The following is a 22030-nucleotide window of genomic DNA, read 5'->3' on the forward strand; positions in this document are numbered from 1 at the left end:
AAGCTTCGTTACCCCAAAATTAAATAATTAACTAGTACAGCTACTAGTACAGCCATTGTCACGTTCTGTAAATATGAAATGCAGGGGTGGGAAATAACAGATTTAACCTAAAAATATATTTAAAAAAAGATTTTTTATATATTTATAATATATTTAGACTTTGATTATTCTTTCCGACCAACAATCCAGTATTTTCACTGATGATGTAAACAACACAGCTTTTAGTGGCCAGTAGAGGAGTTCAATTATCATTTCAAATAAGGGAGCATTTTCCAAAACAGTGTTTCAAAGAGATACCCCTGTTTTCCTGGTTGTTGCTCAGACTGTGACGACCTGATCTGAACCTGAACATACAGCCCTCTAATACCTGACAGGAAATACAAACCTATAATACTGCTGAGGTGACCCCGGTGTCACCAGCTGCACAGACTCATATTAGCATGTGAAAGTCTGGTTTTTCAGCACAGGAAACGCTTCCTGCGTCTGTCTGTCTGTCCGCTGTCTGGGTAAAAAGGCCTTTGACTGACTGAAGCCCTCAGAGACCCCAACAGGCTTTGTGTCGCATGTTGAGGAGGTGTCTGCTTTCATAAATGGAAACAGGACCAGGAGAGAAAAGGGGGAGGCAGGATGGAAGGAGGTTAAAGAGGAAACATTTAAATAGTGGAAGTGATTTCTGATTTGTATGTGCGATTAGTCTCTTAATCTCATATTCACACACTCCTACACCTCCTCGTCTTTACAGGTTTGGAAGCTGAAGCATCCCTCTGAAGCGCACAAGGCTTTTGCCCCATCAGACACACACAAACATACACACACATGCAGTGTACTGGAAACCTGGCGCCTGCATTGTGCCCTGCAGACGGCTCATTAAAGCTCCCATGAAATGACTGATTGTTTTCTGTACATTTATGTGTTAGATGTTGTGGCAGGACTTGAAGAATAAGTCTGGTGTTACTCGATCTCAATACTTTCTGACCTCACTAACCTGTTCAGCCTCAAACCCACAACTCCTTACTGAAGACCTACAGTAAAGGGATAATTCTGCACTTTTCATGTAGACGTCAAGTAAGTGTTGATGGTAAATGTAGTCAGGCAAGCTGAGTTTTCCTACTTCATATCCCAAGAAGCATTGCACACAAGCTCCCATGTATCATGCCGTGTATCACTACCCTAGCCTATAGCTTTATAGGTCAAAACATACCGTGAGGTGACAAAACATACTAATTTAACACACCTGCTGGCTACTAAATAACCTGTAGTTCTTCCTCAATACAATGACATCACAGTGACATCACTGGATGCAGGAAGAACATCCAAATGAAAAGTGGTGAATTTATCCTTTAAAAAGAGTCCACAGGCATGCATAGAGCTCTCTGAGGCTGTACTGAAGCACAGGATGCTTTAAGCTAAACGCTAACAAGCTGATGTTTAGCAGGTGTAATGTTTACCATGTCTGCCATTTTAGTTTCATGTTAGCATGCTAACAGTTGCTGCTGTAGCTGCTCATACTTCCACCCTTTCTTTGGTGAAAACTAACACTTTAATCTGACTGGCGGTCAATACAAATTCTGAGGTATTTGCCGGTTTAAACGAATCAAATAAGAAATCTGTATTGTTTTTGTTCAAATCCAACGGCCAGTCAGACATAGAAATGATGCTATGTCTTTACAAATCAACAATTGGTGTTGTTAAATAAAAAATAAATACAGAAACAGGGGTTGATGAGGGACCTTCCAGTCTGCCTCACTCTACTGAGTGACAGGAAGTGGCATACATCAGTATAAACAAGTACCTCATTGAGTCTCCAGGTGATGCATTTCTGACTTCTGTCACTTTTTAAGACATTATTTTGCTGTTTGGTTAAATTAATTCTGGTTGAGAAAAGTGAAGTATTGTTAAATAATAAAACGCTTCTCTACAACCCAATTCAGTTCAACAACAACACAAACTACATCCTCAAAAAGTTGAATCATCTGTTCTCTAGAACAGTTTAAACATAATCAGAATTTTATAATCTCCATGACAGAAGGACTTAATGTGGGACTGTTGTATTAAGTCTGCATTATTTTTTAGCTCTGTGTAGCTGATGAACTCTATATGTGTGAACAAACTAAATTCAGGTCTGTCTGGAGTAAAGTGGCAGCACAAAGCAGGAAACATGCTGAACACAGTAGGATATGGTTTATATCTTTAACTAGTCACTAACATCCACCCCATCCTCATGTGATCTATACAAACTGTACAAGTTGATCAACAACAAAACAAAATCAGGTGCAAAGGAAAACATTCATTGTTTGAAATTTCACATATCTGAGACTGTTATGTTTGGGTAGTTCCTGTATTTTCAAACCTGGGCTGAATTTTTACAAATCTACAGAGAGAGACCTTTTCAGACAGAACTTTTTCAGCGGGGACCTGCAGCAGTTATATCGAGCCCTTCAAAGCCACCAGACTGTTGACAAAAATGGTAATTTTACCTCGTGGAACACGGGAGTTGCTGGTGTACCGCTGCCTCGATTGGTTAGCAGGCGTTTGTGTTATTGTGTGACTTCAGGCTGCGGCTTCAGTTCCCTGAACGGAGGGGCTGCTTGAAAAGATCTCTCTCTGTAGGAATCATTTCCATGTTGTCAGACACTTAAGAAAAACAAGCACTTTCAGTGAACGTACTTTGATAGGCACATTTACCGCCGAGGATTTCGCTGTCATGGCTGCCGGCTGAGGAAATCTACTGGACTGGATTAGTCATTCAGATTGCAAAATATGTAAAAACAGGGTCCAGGTTTAAAAATACTGGAATAACCCTTTAACTCCTGGGCTCTAAAACAAAACAACTATGACATAAAAAAGGCAGCAAAGAAATTTAACATTCAAAGATCACTGAGCCAACACTTCTACCAGTTAATTATCTTTTTTATGAATTTATAATTGTGTGTTTGTGTACAGAAGGAGTGAGAAATACAGTACATGAACTGTTTCTAATCTAATAATGCTAATGCTCCGTGTAAAAGCTTAAGAAGTGTTTTTATTTGACGCCAGTTACCTTTAGATAAGGACTTGAGCATCTTAACATTTTTTTTTTTCCACAAGATCACAGAAAAATCAGGTAACTGACAACCACTGCAGGTATCAGGGGTTTGTGAGGGCAAAATCTGAAGCTTCAGTGATTCTTAGGATCAATAAATGTTCTGTTTTTTCCCGGTTTAGCTTCACTCTCAGGCTGAGCTGCTCGCCTCTGAGGACGGAAACAGCAGCTGGACACAATTTGTGATCTGTTAGAACAACTTGTGATAACAGGAAGAAAAATAGTAATGACAACGTGTGCAACTTGTTAAAATGAATATTTGTTATCTGTCTGTTACCTTTGATTGAGACACAAATACTCAAGAGTCGGATCAAAGAATCACAATTTGGAGCTTAAGTCATAATCTGTGAGAGAGGTAATTAAAGTCACCTCAAGATAACTGTGAAGAAAAACAAATAAATCAGATATGTTTCCTCTCAACTTCTGTAAATTTGTGTTCATTTCAAATCAGAGGCAAATTTTTAATACAGACTGAAAACAAAAGTATCACATCTTGCAAAAAAAAGGCTAAAACTTCTCACCATCTACACATCAGGGAATTAAAAATGCATAAATATATACACAAAGAGTTTTGTCATAAATGATAAATCCACCCTTTGAAAGATTTGACACGTTTGAAAGAAGTCAGAAAAGTTGAAAATATCAGAATATGTACAGAATGTCAAGAGTGTTGCCAACCTAAAATATCGCTGCCTTTATGATGGGACACTATCGGCCAGACAGATATTTTGTATTTTTGAATAGAACCTCATCATTAGATGTAAATAACATCCATACAAACAAACTGAGGTGGACATGGATCAAAATTATCTCCTCTTGTTTCCTTTGAGGAACTTCGGCTGCTTTTACTTTAATGTTTTTAGACTTAAGATGAAGGAATATCTCTTAAGTGACAGCAGAGGTTTTAACACTCCCTCTGCGCTGTATTCAGTGTGTGTGTGTGTGTGTGTGTGTGTGTGTGTGTGTGTGTGTGTGTGTGTGTGTGTGTGTGTGTGAACTCGGTGATCTTTGGATTGAGAGTCCTGCACACTGCCTCGGTGTGCTGCGTTATCTCGGCCGGTGGTTGGCGAGCAGGAAGTCCTTGTCTTTGCAGGTGAGGCAGAGTTTGAGGTTCCTGAGTGAACCGCCGGCAGAGTAAAACGCCCAGATGCCCATCAGGAACAAGATGACGTAAGTGGGAACCAGGCTGGCTACGTACTCGGGGTTCTGGAAGGTCTGCATCATAAAACAAGAAGCAACAGTTAAATTATTATTATTGTTGTTATTATTAAAATAAGAGCACCTTATTATTCCCGTTGAGCCTGAAGCTCAGAGTGAAGCTTGATTAGGCATTTATAGATGAGATTCAGATTAGAAAATTATTAAAATGCTCAAAACTTTTTTGAGAACACGGCCATGATGTGATGTTATCGGCTTCCTGTTCAATATTTTAATTTCTCGATTGTATATCATCATAATAAGCTTGATTGATTGTCTTGAATAATTGTAAAAAAAAAAATACACCTTCCTTCTTTTCTTGATGTTCTCTTCTCTTGATATGTACATGGACTTGAGCTACCACACACCCTGCTCTTATCAGGCCGTATTTCAACCCTAAGAAACACTCACCAGACAGGAAACGACGAGGTGGCTGATGACGACAGCAGCCACCGCCCACCAGCGCTGCTTCTCACAGGCGTCGAAGAAGACGACGCCCCAGAACATGTGAAGCAGGATGATGGCCATCGTCATGAAGGCTGAAAAAAAAATCAAAGTGTTACATGCAGGATTCTGTAAACTTCAACAAAGATAGCCAAAACAGTTTACTGACTTCACAGACTAAAAAAAGCTTGTTATATCATGACAGAGTCACTGGTACCTGAGGACAGGAAGTAGTGCTGCGAGTCTCCGTGGATCCCCACAGTCCCTGGTCCCACAGAGTCAGCCAGGATGTTCACCACTGAGAACGCTCCACTCATGAAGCCGAAACCAAGACCGGACACTGAGACAAAACAACAACAGAGGAGTGTTTTATTCAACTGATAGATTTTACACGAGAATCTGACTGATACATCGTCATGGCAAATATTAGCACCTGATTTTAATTCGTAATAACACCGGTATGCTGGAACTGGAGTAACATGAAATCGCAGTGCAGAAATTTTGAAAGAAAGTTCACCAGAGAGCACAGAGAAGTTCATTTTTAACTGTAAATCATCTCGCTCAGTACATATCTTCATCACTCTTCTTTAATAATCAATTTGAAGGAATCCAGCGAGTTACTATCAGCATTCTATGGCGTTGGAGGAGAAGAAAGAACCAGATTTTTTTGTTAAAAATGAAGCAGCAGAGACAGAGAAATTCTAACTTTCAGTCCCAAGTATAATGCAACTTAATAGCTTTTTTCGTTTGGTCTTTGCTGCCTTGTGGCTTGATTCCACCAGGCAGTGCTATGTCACGTTATGGCTGCACCACATCCGCCGGAGCTGATCGCAGCAAGTCCACACAATGCCAGTGATTCCACCAGCAGTGCTTCAGTGAGTCCTAGAAGTGGCTCTGCCCCACTTCAAATACGTGCCAAGTCTATTTCTAACAGATGCTGTGTCAAGCTGCACAGAGCAGATTGAGCAGGCAGGAAGTCAGACACAAAAAACATAGAGAAGCTGGCCAGTTTTCAAAAGTTTTCAAAAGCCTAATGGCCCATGGCAGAAGCAGAAGAAGCAAGGAAAGACAGCCAATTCAACTAAATCTGAGCAAGTCAACATAATCAGGTGGCCAAGATGGGACATGCAGCTGCATGGAGGACAGATCAAAACCGTGGGGCAGAGTTGCCACGCTCAGTGGAATAAGATGGCATTCACAGATGGTCAATATTTATCTGTTGTGTCACATCAGTGTTATGCTGGTTAAATGTTTTGTTGGTTATTCACAGCCCATAATTTCACAAACATCCACACTTTTCATACTCCAGGCCCCACACTTGCAATGCAGGCTTTCCATTTAATGTTTCTGAACCACAACACAACTCTTTTCAGAGGATGAGCACTTGTACTCCCATGACAATCAAACTAAATTTGATGTGGAAAATCTATGGATTTCTCCTTTAAAACAATGAATACTGCCAAAATATAGTTAACACATATTTTTTCAAACTCTCAAATGTCAACATGGAAGGTGTCAATAGACACTTTTTCCAAACCACCATGCAGCCACAGTCAGTGCTGAGTTTAAAAAAAAAGGCGCAGACAGTGATATGACATGCAGTTTGACAGTACCGTAGGCCAGCTGCCGTATGGAGATCGGCATAGTTTCCTCCTGACTGAGAGCGAGGAGGCCTTCATTTGCTTTCCTGCAGGAAAACACACACAAACACACGTCAGTGCTTTAGTCCCCAGTTTCACTGTGAGCCATAAACAAGACCATCAATAGGAAATATGTGTGTCAGTCAGTGGAAGATGATACGAGCGCCAACAATGAACCTTTGACAGAAAAAGACTGAAGGTGAGAAACTGGAACAAACAGGGACAGATCGACGCCAGAGTGGACAAATATGGTGGGAAACTAGGAGTCAGGGCGTGATGATGGTGATGATGATGATGATGATGATGATGAGACTCCACATGAGCTACAAGGTTCTGATCAAAAGTAGAAGGTATTAAAATATAGAGGACCTTGTGCTTTTCTATCTTTTTCATCCTGTGCTATTTCCACACAGCTTTGACTTTTTCCTGACAAATATCTCCGCCTCACCATTATTCCCTCAGCTCGACACTGAAGATCAGCTGTTGGTCTTCATAAAAACATGACAGCGATTTTGCATTTTTCATCTCTTTTCCAATGAATCACGTATTGTACATTTTCTACAAACATAGATTGTTCTAGCTTCTTAAATATGAATATTTGCTGGTTTTCATGGTCTTTAATGATAATACACTGAATATTTTGGAGTTTTGGACTTCTGGATGGACATTTTTAATTGTCAAAAATAATTGTCAGTTGCAGCCCTAGACCTAAAATATCATCATGGTTACAAACACATACAATGCGTAGTATAGATTGACATAAAAGGACAAAAAAACATGATGACATAACATCAACAAAAGCTGATTTAATGTGGACTGAGATTGATTACAAAAGTCAAACCAATCAAATTTAAAGTCTCTGCATGTTGGCTATAATAGACTACTGACAGAAAAACGACTCAGAAACACAACAGATTGCTTTTGGAAATGGTCAACAGTAATTTTAAGTGAATGTAATTTGTAGTAAAAGCTCTAAAAACAATAGTATGGTCCTTCATGGATGCAGTATTAAAGTAATATACTGTAATCAATACTGAACAGTCTCATTTCATCTTTGTCTTTTTATGTTTTACGCGACATATGTTCCTTAATCCTGCTGTCAAACTGGCAACAGAAAACAAGTTTCATCATCTCTCAGTATTGTCTAATACAGTGTGATAAATACTGGCTTTGACTTGGCATCAGTGCTTCTCTGTTAGTTTTGTGTGGTAAAAGGCAGCACTGACCATTCGTCTCACTGCAGGACGACTGGGAGAAGACAAAACGTCAGTGGCCTCTAGTGGCTGCTGGAGATCAATAAGACTGGCTCAGTCCCAGTTCCAGAACTCTAAGCACGTTCTGATTCTGCCTTGTGTGTCAAAATTAAGTCAACTCAGAAAGCACTGTGCACATTAAACAACACTTTATTTCTGAGTGTGGCGTTCATGGACACTGTTGTCCCATAACAAAACAGATTTAAATCTTTAGCAAATGATTTGGCTTTCTCCTTGTGAGGTTTAATTGGCAGCGGCATTATTAAGTTGTTTGACTAACACATCATTTCCTGGGTTTTTTGTACACTGACTACAAAAACATAAAAAAATAATCTATAGAATATACTATGTACAATCTGTATGTAGCATTAACTAGAGATGATTACTGCTGCAGAGAATGTTTCTGACTGGTTACGAATGTCGGCAAATTTGTATGCAGACACACTACCCAGAAGGGAACCCCAGATTTACACATTTGTACGCCTTGTTTCCTCATTGTGTACAGCTCAACAACAAATAAGATTTGGTGCAGTAATACCCTGTCCTACTCCATTTAAAGCTCTTAAAAATCAGTTCCTCGTCCATATTAAATTGGACGACTCTGTCTGTCTGTCTCTCTCTCTCTAACACACTCACTGCTGCAGCAGCGGTGCACACGACTGTTTATCCAGTTCACTCTGTCTGCTCAGCTGATCGGTGCAGCAAAACAGGTTCAATCATGAAGCTGTGAACTTGACTATTTTTGAACACAGTGCAGCTGAACATCAGGCTAAAAAAACAGTACAGACCTACAGAAGTGGACAACTATTCTGTTAAACTTCACTGTTAAGATATCAAGGGAAAAGAGTTTGAGAATTTGTAGATTTATAGTAGAAGCCACCATCTGTGAACAGTGTGGCAGTGACTTACTTCAGCAGCTTGTAGTAAGCAAAGCGGAAGGTTTCCTGCAGCAGGACGGACAACACCACACCGAAGATGAGGAGACCTTTCTGCTGCGTTGCACTGTCCTTATTACTGATCTGAACTGATATGAACCAGACCAGAGATGACAGCAGCAGAGACACCAGCCAGAAAAACGCTCTTAGAGGGAAAACGACAAAAACAGACACAGTTAGTCATATGGCACCTAGTGGAACCTGAATGTATTATTTTGTTTGATTTCAGTCCAACTCTGTCATTTCTATGAATATTTCAAGATGTGGCCCAGCATCTACAGTGTTACTAAGCCTTCCTGAAGGTCTTAGTCGTCCAGCTGGCTGTGAAAGTGGATTCAGATATCCTGCCTTTACAGTCTAAATAAATGTTAAAAAGTAGGTAATTCCCACAGGGTATTCACTTTTCGACAGGCTGTCCATTTTTGGCACACTACCGGCCTGAGGATCAGACACAAAACTAGGCTTTAATGCTTTCTAAGCAGCAGACGGCAGGACATGAATGCTAATTTCAGAACCAGTGACATCATATGGCAGTGAGATAACCACACGCCAAACACAGTCGTGTCTAATATTCTGAGACAACAGTTTTTTGCACTTTTGAGATAACAATTAGTCAGAATTGTCACCAATTAATTTTCTGTTGATTCTCTAATCTACTAATTGAAATAATTTTAATCTTAGTTTTATCCCCATGTATATATGTGTACATTTTGAAACCTTCATCCATTAACAGTGAAGATTTGTTGAATCACTGAACCAACCAGCCCACTTTTATAACTTCTCACGTCTTTTAGTCGCCACTTCCTAAATTAGATGGCATTAAATTATGCCATTATTTGAGCAGTGAATTCATGTATGATTCTGATTCATCTTCGTTTAACATTAATCTCATTCCCACTCCCATACATTACATTTAAGTCAGTAATGTTATCCTCAAGTATCCTCAAGTGCAGCTTGGGATTTCTTTGTCCTCGTCACACAGGTCTGATTATGATGAAACAAAAAGCTAATGAGACGTTTTTGGGCTTTAAAATGTCAAAGCAGCTCTCACTTAAATAGTTAAGTTTAGTCTGACAGTCACGGTTCCATGATAATGTCAAATTTTATAGTCACATGTTGTTGACAAGAGCAAGTGATGACAAGAGCAAGTGATGTTGAGAAAAGGGGCAAACATCCCTTTTCTCAACATCACTTGCTCTTGTCTACAAAATTAGTGTAAAATCAAATGGGATCTGAGCATAAACCATACTGACGACACATACAGATCCTGGACAGGTGGACAGGATTTGTGCTGGTTTTGTATGAGCTGGACCACTTTTACATACATTAAAAATTACAATTTATTCATAAATTGCATTTCGTAGTTACGTGAACACAACCACTCACTCATCACAACATTAATATGACCTCATTTTTATTCATTCTGTTGAGAGGAGGTATGAGTTACCACCATTACCACCCACAGCCTACAGTAGCAGCACAGCAGTGTTTTTGCAAATCTGTATTTTCATTGGAACAGAAACTTTTATCCTTCAACATTACTAAATTATTATTTGTCTGACTTTTTGATAGCATGGGATTTTCTCTTTTTCTTAGTGTTGCACAATTAATCAAAATCTTATCAAATTCACAATGTGGCCTTCTAGAATTTTGAAATTGCACGAGGTGCAATATTTGTTGAAGGCAAAATGTGTGTGAAAAACTTTTTAATTAATGAATGTCAGGAGATTCCTGCTAAAATAAAAATCACACCATAGCTGTTTAAACATGTTTTTCAATCAAAATAAGAATAATGGTGTAAAAATTATCACCACCTCTAATACTGCAAATGATATCGCAATTTCAATATCAGTCAAAATCATCACAATTAGATATTTATTCTAAGTCGTGGCTGTACTTTTTCTCCCTCCCTCTTTGTGTGTGTTGGTGTGGGAGGGTTCACTTTAAAGTTGGCAGACTGTCAAGGCTTGTTATAGTTTACCAAGTTAGATAAAGCCTATTATTTCTATTATTTGAGCCGTCTTTACTTCATTTTAATTCATTTTTTAAGATAGTAGGCAGAAATGGAAAAGTAAGTTTCTCCTATCTGTGTTCTAGAGCACTTGTGAGCAGTGGAATAGTTTTTCTCATGTAATATTGAAAATTTGTGAACCATAATACTGCTGCTATTATTTATGGGTTCATCTATGTTGCAAATTATAGGTAATACTTTAGTGATTTAGAGCAATTACTGGGCTTGAAAGCATCAAATAATCTGGCAATACTGTCTAGGGCAGCTTTGCTGTACTTCCAACTTTTACCCAGTGTGAAGTAACTGCTAGCTTGCAAAGCTCAGGTTTCAAAATAGCTTCCCCAACATTGGTCTCAGGTTAATGAACATGTGTGCGAACAAGCTTTAACAGCTTGGACTGGGAGACAGTTTCAGCAATAAGACAGAAACTAACTTATAATTATGTATAGCAGCAAAGTGTCCGATAATGGAAGCTAACGGTAGTAGCTAGCTAATGAAGCGGTGTGTTAGCTAGTAAGCTAGCTCTGGTAGCTAAATGCTGTGTTTTCTCTCATTAAACCCGACAGTGGTGTCAGTGTCACTCTGCTATCATGAAGATAAGTTTACTATGAACCCACTTTGACGGATATGAGTAAACTCTCACCCTGCTATGAGGAAAATGACCCTCAGCGGCTCCCGGGCGATGGTAAACAGGAACAGAGCGATGGCTGGGCCGAAGGCGATGAAGGTGCAGCCGAAAAACACCGCGGCCGTCATGTTGGATCTTCAGGAGGGAGAAGAAAGTGAGCGGCCAGCAGCGCGACCTTACAGCGCCTCGACTGCTTCTTATCAACAAAAATATACACAGGTTTGTCTGTAAATATTACAAATCTCAGCCTGCTGTTGTCCCTAATGGTTTACTTCCTTCTACTTCTACAGGCGAATCACAGGGTCTGCTCATGACGTCACTTCTTTCTCACGTGACCGAGGGAAAAAACCCTTTCTTCAAAAACCTTTATTGCAAAATGAATTAATTACATGTGTGAAACAGTACGTAACATATCTATAATCTATTGTTTACTTATTTGTATATTTTTAATATTACTTTTTAATTTTAAAGAATAAAATAGTATATAAATTCATGTAGGACACATCATAAAGAGGGATTTCTACAATCTATCGTGGAGTGTCATAAGGTTAAAGGGACCGATAGAAAAGAAATATAAAAATGTATCTCTTAAAAAATCTGAAAGATTAGCTTTTTGGGAAATATCAATTAACTTAATCAATCTAATATACATTCATACGAATTACATCTATTAGTCTTGAAGAATGAAAATAACAAAATAAGACTGTATTGTGTCATTCAGTCATTTATTTTTTGCCCTGACACCAAAAAAAAAAACAAAAAACAAATTGATTGAGATTTTACAAAATGCGTGCCACTTTTTTCTTTAAAACGTTCCAGAAAAAATGAGGATTCTTCTTTCCCGAGTCTGGTTTGATGCAGCTGTGTTGTTATTCGGGTGAAAACAGCAGATTTTTGAAGTCATAGGGTTGACGCGTACTGTACAGTGCCAGCAACAGGTTGTAATAATGAACAGGAAAAAAAGGTGTGAAAACTGTAAGAAACTGGGAGAATTACAGGAGAACTGTGACCCCAGGAAGAAATAGGGAGAGGAGAATGAAAACTGTGAGTCTCCTGGGAAAATTGTGTGGGCTGGCAAGTATGGCCTCCGCTGAGGTGTAAGTGAGTTAATTAGGCAACACAGTGAGAGACAAATGAGCTGCTGGAACCCTGTTAAGCTCACTTGTTGATTCCTCTCTCTGAACAAAATGTGATTTTGTTCTTTCATAATCTGATTGAAATAGCAAAGGTCCAAAAACTAGGTTTTGACCTGCCTGTTGTTGTTCTTGACTTGGGGAAATTCTAGGACAGACCAGAGCAAAATGCAGCCCGAGGGCCAGATGTGGCTCACGGAGGGGTTTCATGTGATCCACAAGGCGACCATGGAAATCCCCAAAATTAAAAATCTAGCAAAGATAGGGGATGCTCCCATAGCTCAGTTGGTAGAGCATTTGCCCCATGTACTGAGGTTGTTAGTCCTCTGCAGTGGTCGCTGGTTCGATTCGCACCTGGGACCCATTTGCTGCATGTCATTCCCCCTCTCTCTCTGCCCCCTTTCCTGTCATATCTGCAGCTGTCCCTATCAAAATAAAGGCAAAAAGCCCAAAAAATAGTCTTAAAAAAAATCTAGCAATAGCATTTTTTTTACCATTAAACTGCTATCAGACCTTTATTTTGAAAGGGGTCAGTGCTGTGTTCATTGGTAATGATGATTAACTGTATCTTTTATATTAAACTATACCTCTATTCACTCTGTGCTGCACATCCATGTTATTTATGTTGTTCCTCTTCTACTTTTGCCACAACGATTTATCAAATTATTACCATGAAGCACACAAAAGCACCACAGCACATATTTATTCTATCATTTATACAACTCTCCAACAACATGGACTCACATAAAATACAGAAATGAATGAACAAGACACTGTTTAAGCTTCTGTCTCGAACATCTTCTTCCTGCCGTCCATGCCGGCCTTGTCTTCGATGTTCTTCCTCCAGTCACCTGTTTGCTTCTCCTGAAAAAAAATAATATAAAAAATAATATAATAAATAGTTAAGACTCTTATTATTTTGTGTGTGAGTTACAGTTTTTCTGGGATGATTCTGGGTGATTGTGGGGTATTTAATCACAGAAGTCAGACGAGCATGAATTATCAGCGAAAACAAAATTAAATGTGTAATTTTGCTGTAAATGTTCTTCGTTGTCTGATATGAAATCTGAAGCGCCCACCTCCTCTTTCACCTCCTTCTTGACCTGCTTCAGGTTGGCTCTCAGGTCCATGGACACTTTGTGTTTGGAGCCCAGCAGGGCGACCAGCATGGCATCGGCCGACATCCGCACCTTCTTCAGAGCCGGCTTCTTAAACTTCCCCTTCAGGTCCTGAACCATCAACTTCAGGTCGTCGATCTGACACAGAACACAGTTAGTCCAACATGTGTGTGAGTTTATCTAAAAATCTATGGTAAATAGTGTGGGTTGTCTTCAAGATGCAGCCACTGTTTTTGAAATTATGTGCAGTCTTGTAATTTATTATACTTTCTGTAGTCAATGCACAATAAAGGGTGGAGGAAAAACATTTAAATTGAATACAGGGTTGGCTGTTTGAAATTCTCTGACACATGATTCAAATTAGTTTGTTTTCTTATATGAATTATTGTGTTCAAACCTGCATTAAAACAACCACGATCACACCATGTCTGGGTCTGTGTGGAATTTAAACTGGTGTTCTCGTTCATCATGAAACTTAAGAAGACGTACCTCCTTATTGGACTTCTTCACTTTGATCTCCATGTCGTATCGCTCCTCGTCCACCAAGTCAATCTGCTTGTGAAGTTTGCGGCACAGGTCCTGGTGCAGACAGGACGAGAGAGAGGTGAAGGATGAGCCTTCAGAAGAACCTCTCCTCACGAGTAAAGTCAACATACTAAACAGAGGATCCACCCTCAACATTTTATGTTACAAATTCAATTTTCTGTCATCCTCTACTCTCTGTGTCTAATTATTTTGTGTTAGAATATAACATGTAAATGAACTCATGTGCGTAGCCACATTATTCCCAGACAGGTTTGAGGTGTTCTCCAAACATCAAGACCTTTAAAATTAAAGGTGCAATGTTTTTTTTTTTTCTTTTTTGTCCACTTTGGGGCAGTGGAACAAGTCACCTGAAGTATGGCAGACCACAACAAGTTGTCAATAGGCGCTGCAAACACAAACAGTTTTGACCGTGTCCTCAGCCCAGTCAACACGTTCAATAGATTGCAGCCATAGACGACGCCGATCATTCTGAAATGGTCGTGATCCTGTTGTAATCCTGTACGTCTTCAGTCAACCAGTGGAACATTGATTATAACAACAACCAGACATTTTGGTGTTTTTGTTGTTTGTAAACTGTCTAATTCAATGTGTGTAGCTTGATAACTTGTCTGGATTACTGGGGGAAATCGATAACAACGTTACCGAAATGCCTGCACAGCTTTTTGATGACGTTGGTGGTAAAGGGGTCTTTTACAGCCTGTTCCCACTCACGATGCGTCAAATATGGCAACTCAGTCGGAGCCCCTACGCCTCACACTATGACGCTGTAGGTAACCTTCTACAGGGGTGTTTCCAGACTTTTTTGACTGGGCTGACCCAAGTGGGGCGCTGATGTGTGCAGGGGGGGTATGAAGTACACGTGCGCCTGCACACATATGTGTGCATGCATCCATCATGAAAAAGGTAAATTAACCTCGTAAAAAAATTAAAAGTTAGCTATATACAAATGAAATCAAAACAACCCAAGAGGAAGTAGTATAGAAATGTGACTTAGGACAAAAAAATATCCTCCCTATTGTTCATATTTGTGGTGCAACAGTTACTGGATTTTTATTTCTCTCTTGGGAGCTGGTAAGAGGATAATGATGAGAGAGACTTTAGAGACTCAGTCAAACTAAATTTACAGTTGTTTGGAAAAGTGAAGTGTCCCCCGTGGATTTTAATGGTCTGTGGTTCCCGATTAAAACACCATTTTATTTGAACTGGAGTATAACAGCAATTATGTTTTTCTGTTTGTTTTTTTAATCTTCCAACAACAAGCTCCCGTGGGATTTTTGTTTTCCCGTGGGGCACCAGACTCAAGGCCTCATGGGAGCTGCTGTTGAATACTAAAAAATGAATTATTATGTGTTTGTTGAAATAATAATGTGTTTAAATGATATGGGCAAGTGCATAAGTACATAAACATTTAGTTTAGACTAGAGAACGTGAATTTAAAGTGGATATCAGCTCTTTAACCTGCATCTCTCGTGTTTGTGTTAAGAGTTAAGCGAACAAGTCATCATGTGTGTTGGTGGAGGTTTACCTGGAGGTCCTGCATGGAGCCTGGGACGGAGAGGGGGGGGCAGTTCTCCTCCATGTACTGCACCTTTTCCTCCTCGGCCTCCTGCGCCTCCTCCTCCAGCATCAACTCGGCGATCTGCAGCAGCAAACTCTGAGAGGAAGAGGAGGACAGAGCTCAGAGCACCACACCCCCGGAGAGCCGATGAAGGACGACCATGTCTTCATCAAATCTTTAAATGAGTGTCTGATAATATTCAGTGTTGTGTGTTGTGGCAGGTGGACAGTAGCTGCTTTTTAACTGTTTGCTTATCTCTTATTGTGTTTTTAAAACATGTAAACAGCCGTGAGCGTAAAATGTGAAAGTTTGTATTTGGTCCGAACAGACATAAGATTTCAAAGTGCTGGTAAAAGATCAGATAGGCTGAAATGTTCATTTTACCTGAGATTTAGGACAAAAAATATTATGAAGTCTATTTATTTTAGTCCAGTTATCATAATGTTTGTTTCGTTTTGTTAGAAATGCTGCATTTTTAAAGGTTCTGACTGTAAAAGTCATTAACATATCACTATTGCACATTTTGCTGTTTGCTGTCTTTGTTGTATTTTTTGTATGATAAAAAGAGGTTGCCAATGGTAACATGGCAACCTTACTTACTGCCTTTCTTTTTACTGTAAATGTTGGTTCTGTGTTGGCTTCGTGCAGCAATTATTCTGCCATTCTTGGCAGGAACAGTCAGAAATTTTGATCTTAAGAGAATATCCTGGTTCAGCAAAGAAAAAATATATATCTGATTTTTAACAAATCCAACAGAAATTTAGATAATTTAAGTCTGAAATATCCTGTACTGGGCTTTGACTTAAGATTTTCTCAGTTTAAAATGATATAAAACAAAGAAAAGTAGCAAATACTGATGTTGGAGAAGCTGCAACAAGAAGACGTTTGGTGTTTTTGCTTCATAAATGGCATAAATGATTAATTCAGATTCAGAATTGTTGCTGATTAGATTTCTGTCAACTGATTTATCAGTGATTCAGCACTAATAATGTAAACGTTTTAGCCTGAGGGTGAAACCTGAGGAAAACTCTGACAGGAGTCATGTGGGGATCATGACTGTGACCAGTGAACTTCAAGGCATCGTCCCGTTAGATTTCTCATATTTATGGATTAACGTTCAGGAAAGTATAATAGTATAACATCCACTTCGCCATTTTCATCACCATTTTACCCAATGGTCATCAAAAATCAGTAGAAACAATCATCTAAGGAACATAGCTTTAGAGATATCTTAATCTGGATGTAAATTTTGGAAAAACCAACCAACCCACAGACAAGCGGGTCCCAACATGGGGGCTGGGACACCCCAAGAGACAATTTACAGAACACAAAGAAAAAAACGTGAGGTTTTTCACTTTTTCCATCTAATCTTTTTTCTTGTTATTTATTTGTAAAGACTTTTTAATGTCGTTAAAATTACACAGAAAAAGAAGCAAATAAATCACTGCTTGGTTGATCTTAACAGACAGATATATACAACCAGCAACAACAGGTCACAACTTTGCTTTTTACAAAAAAAGGGTGAGAATCACTGCCTTTGACAACATCCTCATAAAGACTGTTTGCTGATCAAAAAATTATCACATGATCTATTTGTTTGTTGGAGTTTCCTCCAGTTTCTGACTCATGGTTTGGTCGGTTGTCAGTCAGCTCTGGTAGTATACCTGCACTTTTTAATTTAGCATTCATGCACCGTATTGTTTTCATAATTTAACATAAAACACTTAGTAAAGTGCCTTTACAGTCGGTAGAGTAAGTGCAGAAATGAATGACGTTGGTGATTTGTACATGTTGAGTCTCACACAGAAAACTTCAGGCCTTCATCATCAGCATCATGTTACTCTACCTTGAGCTGGTTCCTCCGGCTCGTCGACATCTTTTTCCTTCAGAGAAACAGGAAGAAGAGAGAACATGGTTATTAAGAATAATTCTGGGAGTTCTGTAGTTTCTAAAAGTCTCCAACGTTCAGATCGGGACTTACTCTGCCATCCTGACTGCAGCTGATTCCTGCCTGCAGAAGAGAGATGAATGAATACCACAGGTTTCTGGTCTGTTTATAGGTGTGGGTTCAGTGTGTGTGTGTGTGTGTGTGTGTGTGTATGTGTGTGTGTGTGATGGACCAGTTGTTCCAGACAGAGGGGGTCGATGGCGGCAGCTGAGCTTCTAACAAACGCTTCAGGAATTTTCTACTGGAAGCATCTTTAGACAAAGTGGGACCAGGACAAGGACTCTGCATGGTTTTACTTCAGTTTTCCATGTTCACAGTGGGATTTTATAATTTACAGCTCTTAAAGTATTAGGCGAGCTAAGCATAAATCCACTGAACATTTTCAAATTAGTGAAGTTTTTCTTAAAATCTTTTTTTAGTCGTTAGTGTCTTATTTTAGTGTTTTTGTGAAAAATGATAAAAGAAGTAACACCATTTGAATAATGCTGGTTATACTATGATACAGAAAGGGCTGTATATCAACTACAAGGTGTTATATCAAATGCTCCGTATCATTGAATTCAAAACAACTTAAACTTCAGTAAACTTCAGAAACGCGGTATGTTCTCTGATCTAGAGCTGGGTGATGTGGCAAACATACGATGATCTTATGAAGGCTGGGTTTAAAAAAAAAATCGATCAGTCGATTGGGAACAATTTTCCTTTGCCTGGTCCAATATCGATTCATAAAATCCCCAAAATGATCTTTGAATAAATGTCTTTTCTCCCGCAGATGCATCATACAGGCATCAGTTTTAACCCTGTTAGTCTCACAGGACTAATCTTTGATGCAAGATCTCATAGCACTAATTTTCATGTTTAATAAAAAGTATATGATTAATGTACGACTTTGGGGACAATTCTTGTATGTCAGTTCTATGTAAACATTAATATCTATAATAATTAAGCAGGTTAGAGGGTTCCTTGTATAATTTACTGCAGTAGTTCTCTGAGAATCTCTTTCATATTCAGGCAAAATTGGTGATGCAACTGAAATATCCCTAAATGAAGTCATATCAAACTGAATCAAATCATGAAGTGAATCAAATCGATTCAGGAAATCTGAATCAATACCAAACCCTAGATCATATAAAATATGATGCATCACAGTAGATTAAACTACCCAACAGTTGAGCCGGGCGATATGGACAAGATCAATTAACACTATATTTTTGACTAAATAGCTCAACGTCGCAACAAAGCTGTAGGAATAAGTATTTCACAAAATATTAAGAGATTTTGGATAAATACTCATCAGTAATGTGGATACAATGACTGAGTGAGTAGAGAATAATAGAACAGCTAGAACAGTCCAGTAAATTCAGAAAAATACACCACTTTACTAACACAGACTTTAAAACCAGGAAAAGAAAAAACATATTATGATATAATAATGTTAAAATAAAAGATGATGTCTGGTCTCATATAACATCGCTATAATCAGAATCACAATCAGAAATACTTAATTGATCCCGGGGGGAAGTTGTTTGCATTACAGTTGCTCCATGCAAGAATGGAAGGATATATGAGTGTATAGAACATAAGAATGGAAATAGAAATTATAAGTATGTAGGGTAAATGTTAAATAAAATGTGCATCATACTACTATAGACAACAATATAAAAAAAACTAGAAATACGAGGTATAAAAATAGGCAAACAACAAAAAATGTACAACAATATATACAACAGTGGTACACTTAATGTAAAACAACAATAATGATGAAGATGGGGGATAAGTGTGTTAGGATGCAAGTATCATCAATAAGAGTATAGGTTGGTTTGAATTTAAATGCAATGTATAAAAAATAATATTGACATATTGCCAAGCCCTACTTTAATTCAGTGTTTTTTGCCTTCTTTCCTTTTTAGATGAAAATGACTTTTGTCTACCCTTTAATGCATGATGAATATGTGAAATCAACAATCTGGATTTTGTCAGTATGTAGTCTCATGTCTTGTCTTTTGTGTTTCCACCTCTAACAAGAAAAAAAAAACATCTGTGGGGTTTTTCATTAAATACAGTCATCAATCATTAATGAGTTAAATTATCTTGGTTAAGCGATGAGGCTGGCATTAGTGTATAGTTTTCCTGTTGACAACAAATCTCACAAAAAGAACAAAACCCACAGTGAATGTTTCTACTAAAAATAAATGTGTTTATCACAGCCTGATATGTCGTCTTCCTCTGTGCCATAGAGCTCCATTGTTGTCCAAAGACTATAATACTCACTAGAGCACTAAATGTAGATTAATCCGCTGCTGAATATAGTCCTCAACAAATGTACTACTTATTGAGTGACGTTTTATTAAAAAAAAAACCCAAAAACTGCAGTGACCAGCTGTTTGAGGATATTATTGTCAAAAATATGAAACTTCATTATTGTGAGAAGTTTTTAAAGATTTAAGAGACACATTGGGGTTTTGGTCTTTTCATGGGATTTGTATAAAATCTGAGCAAAACCTTGAGCGGAAACTGTAAATGACATCACAATCATACTGTGTTCTGATATTTCACTGCACTGTAAATGGCTTTAAAAGTGCAACACAGTCACTTATAATTCAGTGAGTAAACTGAAGCTAATTCATCATCACACTCGGCTGTCAGGAGACAAAGGCTGATATTAATAAAGACCCGTCTGTGAAATTTGAAGAGAAAATAAAGCCAGCCAACACATGATCTTCTGCAAAGACAATGAAGGCTCAGTTTTCTAAACTGTGGAGTTTTTTTTTTTTCCTGCTGTCCTTATTTTCCTCTGAGTCAGCTCAGCTGTAGTCTGTAACAGCTGACTGCTCCTTTCATCTGTTTCATTCCTGCTATTTCACACAGACAGTAATGGGAATTCAGCATAGATTCATTCAGAGCTTCTGTATATATAAACTAAAGATATCTCACTGGGAAGTGACTCACAAAAGAGTGAAAGCAAACCACTTGAGTTAATTTGATCATATTTTAAAAAGCAGACGGTGCTTAATGTAATGAAAGATGATAACATAACAAGAGTTTAGATTCTTTTTTCTTAAATAAAAGATCAAACATGAACAGTTTAACTCTAGAAACTGATTTAACTAAAGTAAATATATTCACAATCCAATAAAAAAAAATGTAGTTTAATGAGGGTAAATAAAGAGGAAAAAACAAACAATAATTAACTGCAAAAGCGTTGCTGGTTGTGAACCAGAAAAAGCCTCCCAGCAGCTGTCAGCTCTAAACTGGGAGGATTTATTGCTCTTACTGGTTCCCTTTATATTCAGCTGCTCGAACACCCTGGGAGGGAAGTCGGGTAAGTTCGCACACACAAACAAATGCTCCTCCAGTATAATTTTCTTTCTCAGCGTTTGTACCACAAATCTCATTTCACATTTTTACATCAAAAGCAAACCAGCAGTGTTTCCAGACGTTTTGGACTGGGGTGATTGATGCAGAGGTGGCATGAAGTATACACATGCACACATACACACACATACAGATATGTTAATGAACCTTTTCTCATCTAACTTAATAACTAACATTACAGTATATTACAGTTTGTTAAATTCCTGTATTTAAATGTTTTATTTAAAAGATAAACAGTCCGACCAATCACAGCACGCCAGTGGAACCATACAAATATCATAAAAACTCCATACTTTGTTCTTTAAGTCCTCAAAAAGAAACTGTCCATCTGCACATCTGCTCTCAGACTCCTAAATTCCTAAATTAATCATCCACATGTACTTTTACGTTTTATTATTTAAGTAAATTAATCTTGTAAAAAATTACCATCAAATCATTCAAACTGGAGTCCCGTCTCCCACTGAACAGATAACCAATCATATGAAGACAATGTGAAGATAACTGGGGGGCACTTGGGGTAGCCAATCAGGTTTCAGGGGTAAACAGCCCCCCCCCCCCCCCCTCTAGAAACACCCCTGAACCAAACTACAGAATACTCATTTAAAAATAACAGCAAACTAAATAAAAATATATAATAATAAATATATATTTCAGTTGCAGGTATTAAATGCAATATACACCAAGTTCATAAGTCAGTTTAATAAGTTAATTTTTTGTTCATTTTATCTGATAAGTAACATTATTATTGGGTTTATTTACTAACTGGCCTTTTTTTTGCAAAAGTTTCCTCCAGGCAAAGCAAGCTGAGTCCCCCTGCCCTCCTGTGTTCGTCGCTTTTCTTCATGGTCTGAAAATCACTAACTCATCTTCAGCAGGTTGCAGATCCACAGAGAAGCTGCTCAGTCAGTCCTCCTGCTGATCTGCACCACCTACAGGAAAGGAAAGTTACATCAGCGCATGAAGGCTGACGTTAATGATGCCTCCTACAGGCAAAGAAAGTTATAGATTCTGTCATTTTAATACTCGTGTCTCCTGCAGACATCAGAATTTATAGCTATTACGTTTTATAATCAGGTTCATTTATCAATATCACCCCTGAACATTACAATATCAGGGTGTCTGAGAAAAACATGTAAACATCACTGCTGAGTATAATCTGCCA

General features: G+C 38.4%; 2 protein-coding genes across 2 annotated transcripts; both read right to left on the reverse strand.

Annotated features, from left to right (window-relative positions):
* Positions 1–2162: 2162 nt before the first annotated feature.
* On the reverse strand, positions 2163–11505 carry aph1b (aph-1B gamma-secretase subunit). The gene is made up of 6 exons (XM_084728944.1): positions 11206–11505; positions 8526–8696; positions 6337–6410; positions 4941–5063; positions 4691–4818; positions 2163–4297 (listed from the first exon to the last, which is right to left on the reverse strand). Exons 1-6 carry the CDS (start codon positions 11316–11318, stop codon positions 4130–4132), a joined length of 777 nt encoding a protein of 258 aa, XP_084585070.1. The 5' UTR covers positions 11319–11505; the 3' UTR covers positions 2163–4129.
* A 1505-nt stretch (positions 11506–13010) lies between these two features.
* LOC146332551 (troponin I, fast skeletal muscle-like) lies at positions 13011–17641 on the reverse strand. The gene is made up of 6 exons (XM_084729262.1): positions 17527–17641; positions 17392–17428; positions 15513–15641; positions 13931–14020; positions 13403–13579; positions 13011–13187 (listed from the first exon to the last, which is right to left on the reverse strand). Exons 1-6 carry the CDS (start codon positions 17532–17534, stop codon positions 13101–13103), a joined length of 528 nt encoding a protein of 175 aa, XP_084585388.1. The 5' UTR covers positions 17535–17641; the 3' UTR covers positions 13011–13100.
* Between the last annotated feature and the right edge of the window lie 4389 nt (positions 17642–22030).

This window comes from Lutjanus erythropterus, chromosome 1 (genome assembly GCF_056507025.1).
Source record: "Lutjanus erythropterus isolate fLutEry1 chromosome 1, fLutEry1.hap2, whole genome shotgun sequence".
In the NCBI taxonomy this organism is placed as follows: domain Eukaryota; kingdom Metazoa; phylum Chordata; class Actinopteri; order Lutjaniformes; family Lutjanidae; genus Lutjanus; species Lutjanus erythropterus.